Source organism: Chenopodium album, chromosome 21 (assembly GCF_948465745.1).
Source record: "Chenopodium album chromosome 21, dcCheAlbu1.1, whole genome shotgun sequence".
NCBI classification, from domain to species: Eukaryota; Viridiplantae; Streptophyta; class Magnoliopsida; order Caryophyllales; family Amaranthaceae; genus Chenopodium; species Chenopodium album.
In genome coordinates, this window is record NC_137854.1 from 38,785,767 (window position 1) to 38,795,084 (window position 9,318).

Here is a 9,318-nt window from a genome sequence, read left to right on the forward strand (position 1 = left end):
TTTATATTTGGTCAACTATATCAACAAAATTCCACTCTTATTTTAAAATAAATATTAAGATTAATTAAAAAATTCATGGTATCAAGAGACTATTTATACCCTGATGAATTATTCAATTATTTGACATCTTCATTCATTCATTTATTTTTCTCTCTCTCATCCCAACTGAAAACACCCATCTTCATAAATTTATTAAGTTAAAATTCATTTCAAAATGATAGAAAATAACTCAAATATGGAGAGTTTAAGGATGCATATAATGACTGATGGAGGTATTATAGACAAATCAATAGCTAGTCTTGGAAAAGGCTTTGATTTAACATCAGATTTTCGTCTAAAATATTGCAAAGGAAATCAAAGGATTGTTTTACTCAATGAAGATCAAAAGAAACAGCTTTTTGTCCCTGGTTTTGGCAATTTAAAACAACCCGTTTCCATTGATATCAAATGTGATAAGGGTGATCATACTCGCCATCAATCCGATATCCTTGACTTCAATCAGGTATATATTACTATCTCTGTTTCGTATTTCTAGTTGAAGATGTTTGTAGATCATACGGGTTGAGTTCAAGTTGATTTCGAGTTATGCTCTAGCTGTATTTATAATATCTTCGTTTTTTAGTACATGCTTTACTCTGACTTTTTACACTATTTATAATATGTATTTGAGAAAATGAGGTAAGATTATGTAAAATATGATTATCTATGGTAAATAGGTCAAATTTTATGTTAGTAAATAGAGATTATTGTTACTATAAATATAATATTTTGATTGTTGTTGAGGTAACACACTTTTACTTACCTTCCTGAAGGTAACATTTTGTGTTTAGGGTCAATGTATCATTGTCCAATAACTAGCTAGCTTAGTTCGTTGTGTTGAATGTAATTGCAGATGTCGGAGTTCTTCAATAGGCTATCGGCGATTTCTGGGAAGATCCCATCGGGTTTGTTCAATTCAATGTTCAAGTTTGAAAGTGGTTCATGGGCTAAAAATGCAGCTAATGTTAAGTTACTGGGGCTTGATGGTTACTCTATAGTTTTGTTCGATATGCATATCGATCGTTATCCTTTGCAACTTTCTGATGAGGTCCTCAATGATGTTCCTTCTACTTGGGATCCCCCTGCCATTGCAAGGTTTGAGTTTTTCGTTTATATATACTCCCTCTGTTTTCTTAAGTTCGACTCACTTTCTATTTTGGTAGAACAAATTTTTGGTCTAAGTTAAATCATGTTCATTTAATAATCCGTTTAATACGAGCTTAAATTATTAATCCTCTTATTAATGTAGAGAAGCTGCTAGTACAATACACACTTTCTGTTTGGAATAATATTTTAGTGATGGATTGTGATAAAACTTCCAATACACGATTACATAAATTAAGGGCCTGTTCTCTTACGTTGAAATTCAGTTCAGTTCAGTTCAGCTGAGTTCAGTTAATGAGAATAGGCCCTAAGTTATGAATGAAGATGAAATAATTAGTTGCTCAACTATTATTAAGGGTTTTATTTTTAATGTAAAATTATTAAAAGAGGTTGGAATAATGTGAGTTGTGAGTCTTGTGACACTAATTTTGAACGAAAAAGAACATTTATATTATAGTGTTCGATGAAATTAGCTATTTATATTGCGGATGCAAACTGTCACCATGATAGTCATCAACTCTAATCATCTATATATACAAGTAACATTTATTATTTTGGAAAACTTTTGAATACACCCGGTTTTCAGTAATTTACTGTACATCGGGTACACTTTTGTCAAATTTAGTGTCACTTTTGTCAAATTAATCAATGAAGCATAAATAACTCTTATATATATGTCAGGGTAACTTTTGTGCCTTTTAGTGAAACTTTTGCACATTTTATTATCATTTTATAACGGATTCTCTTCACATAAAAAATAAATAAATAAAAAAACCCCGATTCTGTGCAGAAAATGTATCGTAATCTCTGTATTATAAGGGGCAGAAAATGTATCGAAATCTCTGTAGCAAAGAGTTAACTAATGCATTCACAACTTGATTAATAATTTCAGGTGTGTGTTCCACGAATAATATATATACTCGCTCAAAGACAAAAAATCGATTACAATTTACAAATTTGCAATGTGAAAAGGTTCCTTTGGAAACACGTAGTCTTTAGGCCGAAATTAGCAAGTCCTTTTCATTTGTAATTGTTTGCGTGGTTAGGGGCTTAGGGCTGTCAAATTATAATGTGAAAAGAAATGGGATTTTTCTAATAATCAGTATATACGACTGTCAGAAAATTCAATCATGGATCAACCTGAATTAATGAAATACTATGTGTTACAATGTGTACCACGAATAATTAGCGTCTTCAACGACTGATACTATTCTATGGTTTTTTAATTTATGTATTGCAAAGTAAAATGAATTATAAAATGATAGCGACTATTTGTATATTTCAAACTAATTTTAATTTGTGATCTTAACATGTTAGTTAGAAGTTGGGAACATTCAAACAAAAAGAAAAATTAGTTAAACTAAATAACAACGTTATTTGATTATTTATGAGAATTGTCTTTCATGTATAAATGATGCAGGTATATAAGATAATGACGCATATTTTTCAAATTGACTAATAATAGAAGTGTATAAATTTAATTGATGATTGACGATAATATATAATGAAGCTGTGACTATCATCTAGCGAAACTTGTTAATTTTGAATGCCAATGCAATGTGCGTTGCATAACTTTTAAAAAACGTAATTTAAGATAAGATATATAACTATTTCGGTTTGATGGTTTTTAATTGAAGATTATATATGGCTTTTGGCAGCTTGCTTGACTGTAATCACAGATTGTTTGAATGTTTATTAATTACATAAAAACTTTATTTAATACCAATAATTATGCTAAGTAACATGTAGTATTGATCGAAAAGTCATAAACTGCATATGGATTTCTATCATTTTTATTTTAAAAATAACTAACTGATTTGACTCTGTCCTAGATTTTGGTCATTTTAGCTATATACATTTGGACATCTGGTGAATTATTGTCAGCCTTTAAAAATGTTATTTTTTAGTCTGTTTTTGGTGAAAATTAAAGCTAACTTTTGACAATTAGTACTCCTAAATTTGTCTTCCTTTCTAAAGGCAATTTCTTTTTCGAGATCTGATTTTTTTTTTAAAAAAAGGTAGATGTATCAGATATGGAAATATTCAAGGCTTTTAAACACTTTATACTATTAATAATCCCTAAAGAAGTAATGTGAGACGAATATAGTCAAAGTGATATGAACAAAAATGATCGGAGGGAGTATATATTAGCATCTAATTATTTGTTCATTTAACTTGCAAGAAGTTAGTCTATAAACTATTAAACTATAATGAATCAAGAATTTTTTAACTGGTTTGATTAAGAAGTTAAATGTAGACCAACGCGGTTGTATTGGAACAAACTTCACACAGCATATATTTTTATCATTTAATACAAGTATAATCTGTACTGTATCAAGGAAGACAGAAAGATTCAAGGACTTTTACCAATAAAAATAATTTCATGCTACTTGTTGGCTTGGTCATCTTTTTGGTCTGGTATATTATATTGAAGCTTATAAAACTTCAAGTTAGAAAGGAATATGGTCAATGTAATTGGAGTTGTATTGACTTTTAATATTTTCCAATTTTTGCTTAATGTCAAACTATATAAAAAATTAGAGTAATGAGGATCGCCAAAAAGGATTGACTTGGTCACCATTGAGCTAAATTTTTATAATAAACATGTTTCATGCCTTTATAATATGTTACATGTTATACTTGTATATAATAGCTTAATAGGGATGGTAAGTCTGTTTAACCCGATATTAGCAAAAAAAATCCGATCTCCTTAGACGCATAGTAACATTATCTTGGGATTTTTCTAACCAAATAGAAGAGGGGGAAAAAGAAACATAATATTGGATTGTTTGGAATTATCGGCAGTTGTGTTGCAATCATTGGTGAGAAGAAAATAAAGTATGAGAAAAAACCTTGTCATAATAGCTGATGCTGATAATGCAACTAACTTCATGAAATAGATTAATGAATTAGTTGAACCTGTATGTCATGTGGATGATGATGCTAATATAATACTCATTAAATTTTATCTACGCTGATCTTATCTGATTTGATTGTGATGGTACAACGTAATGCTTAGCTTGTTAGTTGTTACTGATCATATTATAAGCATATTTCTACAAGCTCACAAACACTTGCGTAGCAAGAGAATATGACATTTAGGAAACTGTTCTCATATTTTCGTGCTTAATCACTGTCTTCATCACTGTCATATGGACAAAGTGACTGGAGTCCACCACTAGGTTCTTTGTTCACTCTGAATCTGATAGCTGAAAGGCCTGTTCTCTTCATATTATTTTCAGTTCAGTTCAGTTCCAGTAAGTTAGGTTAACTTCAGTTCAGTTCAGCTCAGTTCAGCTCAGTTCAGACAGGCCTGAAGTCTTAATCTGCAAGGCAGTTTGCTCACAGTCTTCCTTGCTCGAGTCTTCAGTTAATTACTCTTTGTCAACACATCTGCAGATTTTCTAGCATCTTCTGAAAGTTTCTGCTTCTTCACACTTGTCATTTGCTATCTCATGATTATCATCTCAAAAACTGGGACTCGAGAAACAGAGAAAAAACAGAGGGGTGTTAATTTTTTTTCTTTTTTTTTGAAGGAAGAGGGGTGTTAGTTTGTTATTGATGAATGATGATCATTGAATAACTAGGTAATATTGAATAACTATACAGCTCAACATAATTCTATCTTGGAATATTACTGTGATGTATTAATTTCCTAAATGCTGTCATATATGAAGTTACATGTATGGAAACTATATATATCAAGATAATACATGTTCCTATATTCCTGATAAATGGTAAGCACCTTCTGTTCATTTTTTGTCCAGCTGAGTCAATAATGTATTGTAATAAACTTTGGCCTTAAGCAGGTTTATTGAAAAGTATGGGACTCATGTCATTGTGGGAATAAGCATCGGTGGGCAGGACATGGTCTTGGTGAAGCAAGATAAAACGTCGAAACTTGAATCATCAGAACTCAGGAAGCACTTGTATGAGCTGGGAGACCAGCTGTTTACAGGGACTTGCCCCATTGCTCCTAAAAACCGCAAAACTAAAGAGCTAAGACGAAAGGTTAACCATTTTCGATCTTTTCCTACTTAAAATTACCAATGATGTGTTAGTTCTTTTACATCATAATCGATCATGATCTTACAAGATTAGTTAATTGTGATTGACAGGTACCATCAGCATTCAATATCTATCAGCAGCAGGCAGCTCTTTCTGATAGCCTTTCTGCTATTACCTCAAAAGATGTAAGTAAAGTTTTCCGAGCCATGCATTCTATTGATGAGTACTACATACTCCTATTATGCTAAGTTTTTACAGTGGAAAAAGCAACTGTGGTAAAATAATATCACAACAATTTCATAGTGGAAGAGCTCTTTCTATGATTATTCGATAGTACAAATTTGATTCCTAATTGGTAATTTTCCTGAGTGTAAAACGCCTAGTAATCTGGAAGTATACAATAAACATTGGTAGCAGAATCCTGGAAGTAATCTATCAAAATGAGCAAGGCGGGTTTGTGCTGCTGGTACTGGTTGAATAGTTGGTGCCTGGTGCCATGAACTTGCTTGAAAGCGCTAGTTTCTACCTGTGTTGTTGCATTCCCAGTAGCTTGTTGGAGTTTTTGCTACTTCACCTCAGCACAACTGTCGCCTCAAGCATGGCTTCCCCTGATCCTTCTTTTGCACCTTCTTTGGTTCTTACTTCTTAGCCTTGTCTCTGACTTATGGGGCATAACTTAATTCAAAATGCATGTATCTCGAATCATCGATTTTCTATCCTCTTGGCAGGAACTTTTGGACACACTCAATTTAAAACTTTGTTTAATTTGTATTGGAATGAAATAACCCTTGAATCATCAATTGCAGGGTATCAGTGTGATATGTGCTAAAAGAGGGGGTGATCCATCATTCAGCAGCCATATTGAATGGCTTCCAACAGTTCCATTGATGCCTGATGCAATCAACTTTAGCTTTATTCCTATAACTTCGCTACTAAAAAATGTTTCTGGGAAAGGTTTCCTGTCACATGCTATCAATCTATACCTTCGTTGTAAGTCGATTTCTGAACTTATCACACAGGCTTTCTAAGTACATACTTTTATTTGAGTTCAAAGTATCAATGATTTGACGTCTATTGACTCTAATCCCTTGACACTTTGACATAGTAATAGAAGTAAAAACTTGGAAACTCTATATTAGACGAAAAGACAGGAAAATCAGTCTCTTTTTCGTAATATACTCTTAATAAAGTTTAAATCCCAAAGACACTTAGGTCTCATTGTTTTGATCTAGCAATCCTTCCCTGATTTACTGAACTTATCTGGTTTAATTTGTGCAGATAAACCCCAAATTGCTGATTTACAGTATTTTCTGGACTTTCAATCAGCCAGGATATGGGCGCCTTTACACAGCGATCTCCCATTAGCCCCAACAACAAATATTTCACTTCCATCATCTACTCTTCATTTCAACATCATGGGTCCAAAATTGCACGTAAATACATCAAAGGTATTAACTTAAAGATCTTGCAGCTAACATTTGCTACTTAAGAAGAAACGATTTTTGTCTGGCATGTAAATTGTGATCGTTTTGATTAATGGTATTGCAATTTACCAGGTTAATGTTGAGAGCAAACCTGTTACAGGGATGCGATTATACCTAGAGGGCATGAAATGCGACAGGTTAGCCTTAAAATTAGCATGTTAATAGTGGACTAATAGGATTGGTAGCTAAGCTCTGAAAACTATATTCATAAAGATGAAATATTTCAGGTTGGCAATACATCTTGAACATCTATCAAGCATGCCACTAATGCTACAAAACAAAATCGACAGTGGCTTATTTTGGAGAGGATCAGATGAGATAGCAGATGATAGGTACTCTGAACCAGTTCAGAAAAAGTTCTCACACGTATGCACAGCACCGGTTAAGTACGATCCATCCTGGACCAGTGAGCAGGAAAAAGTGGTATTCATTGTCACCGGAGCTCAGCTTCATACTAAAAAGCATGGCTCAAAGCAAGTTCTTCATCTCCGACTTCTATTCTCCAAGGTGTTGAATTTCGAGATAGTTCATTCAGAGTGGTGTCAAGGTTCATCAGAATCAACATCACAAAAGTTGACGAGGTATAGTAGTCCATCAAGTTCAGGGAGCTTAGAGGCAGAAAAAGAGCAAATGGTAATCATCGATTCTAGTCTTTATCCCACCGGACCACCAGTTCCTGTTCAAAACCAGAAGTATCTCCGGTTTGTAGATACTACTCAAACATATAGAGGGCCTCAAGATAATCCCGGTTATTGGATTGCTACTGCTGCTAGGTTAGGTTTGGTGAAGAACAAGATAGGTTTGCAGGTAAAGTTTTCGTTGTTAAACATATGCTCATGATCAAGGCATGGATTCTGGCAGACACAAGCCATTAATAGGCAACTTTTTTCAAGACATTCTAAAATAGTATTCCGTACATATAAATCTACTTATTGAAGAAAGAGAGTCAAAAAACAAATCTTCTGCGGCTAATATACAATTACTATGGCAAAGTTAACTTGTACAAAAGATAATTCAAGAGCTTGGAAATACTGAGTATTGATTTTTTAAATTGTGCATATTTTGTACATATAGGTGATTGTATTCTTTTAATTAAACATTGGCTACTTAAAATTATTGTTATGGGATGATTTCCCCTCATACTTTAATTGTATATTTATATTGATATATTGCACAGATTAAGCTTTAAATCATATTCTAATTCAAAAAATTCACAATAGCACAAAAGAAATTGAAATAAAAACCAAATTCTTTCATTCATTCAATCATCCACCAAATTTGTTCATACCATTACCTAACAATCACCCTAAACTTGCAAAAATCTATCTTAAATCTTGGCAAAAAATCAACTAAACAAATTAAAAAGTCATTCCAATAATCTACTAAATAGTTAAACTAGACTAGTATCAACAAAATAGCTTAAATTTGAGTAGTAGCATTACTCTTCTTTTTCTTCTTCCTCAATCTCTCACTCATAGCCTTCTCCAATTGCTCAACCCTCTGAGACAACGAACAGATCAATTGACTTTGAATGACGTTTTTCTGACACAAATCGGCCACCATTGACACCAATCTCTCATTATCCGCCGCCATTTTCTCCAGCAACTTATCTTTCTTCCTTTTCTCCTCCTCATCACCACCAACGACGAACCAATCCTCTTTCGGGGGCGGTGTTCCCTTCTCTACCACGGCCGAATTGCTCTCATCTTCGCAATCCTCTTTAACATCTCCATGATCATCTTCTTTAGCCGCCTCGACGAGGTCCGACTTCTGCTCCTCTGTTTCACAAGAAACACATTCCCAAGTCTCCTCAGAACCAGCAACAGTTTCAACCTGCATTGCATCGACATCAACCTCAGATTCCTCCTTCAATTTCTCCGAATCTTCAACTTGCATTTTACTCATACTCTCAGTGAAATCATCAGCATCTTCAAAAACTTCCTCAGATTTTTCTAGGGTTTCATCGATTACTCTCGGCAAAGTTTCAACATTCATCACAGTCGAATCATCAAAATTCTCTGTCGTATTCTCAACAACTTCATCAGATTTCTCACAATTATCATCAGCAGTTTCATCAATTACCGAATCAATCAATTCCTGCAACCCAATCGCCTTCCGAATCACCATCTTCCTTAAAACCCTAATTTCATCATTAAACCCTCGAACAGAATCAAGCTTAAACAACAAAACCATCAAACTCTCATTAACCTTCAACTTCTCCATCCTATCCCTCTTAATCGCCGCCATAGTTTCTCCCTCCTGAAGCTTCTTCTCCACGGCATCAACCTCTCGCTTGAGTTCCAGAATCTTCTTGAACGTCTTCCTGACCCGAAACCCGCGAAACACTTTCTGGATCCTGACTGCAGAATCGGGCCTTTTTCTCAAGGAATTCCCGTCGTGAATAGGGATAGTATTCACCTTACGCGGCCGAGACGGCGCCGTTCGCATATTCACCGGAGTACGGCGGAATTGTGGTGGCGTTGGAGTTTGGTAGTGAACATTGAAGAACGGAGGTTCCATCATTAATTTTTTTGAAAAAAGGTGAGATTTTTTTGGTTTGTTTTTTTAAGGGAATTTTGTTTTTCTGAGGTATTCCAGGTTTTTAATTTTGTGCTTTTGTGAGGAAGCGATATGGGGGTTTTTATATGGAAAGAGGAGGGTGAAGGGTGCATGGATTAAGGAT

General features: G+C 34.0%; 1 protein-coding gene across 1 annotated transcript; it reads left to right on the plus strand.

Annotated features, from left to right (window-relative positions):
* The first annotated feature begins 214 nt into the window (after positions 1 to 214).
* LOC145602443 (MACPF domain-containing protein At1g14780-like) lies at positions 215 to 7,734 on the plus strand. Its single transcript, XM_081658633.1, has 8 exons — positions 215 to 502; positions 893 to 1,134; positions 4,953 to 5,154; positions 5,262 to 5,336; positions 5,958 to 6,141; positions 6,430 to 6,599; positions 6,708 to 6,772; positions 6,863 to 7,734. Exons 1-8 carry the CDS (start codon positions 215 to 217, stop codon positions 7,473 to 7,475), a joined length of 1,839 nt encoding a protein of 612 aa, XP_081514759.1. The 3' UTR covers positions 7,476 to 7,734.
* The last annotated feature ends 1,584 nt before the right edge of the window (positions 7,735 to 9,318 follow it).

Coding starts and splice junctions, on each gene's coding strand:
- LOC145602443 (XM_081658633.1), top strand. CDS start 215: ATGATAGAAAATAACTCAAATATGGAGAGTTTAAGGATGCATATAATG. Junction 1,135..4,952: donor GATCCCCCTGCCATTGCAAG/GTTTGAGTTTTT, acceptor GGCCTTAAGCAG/GTTTATTGAAAAGTATGGGA. Junction 5,337..5,957: donor CTGCTATTACCTCAAAAGAT/GTAAGTAAAGTT, acceptor CATCAATTGCAG/GGTATCAGTGTGATATGTGC.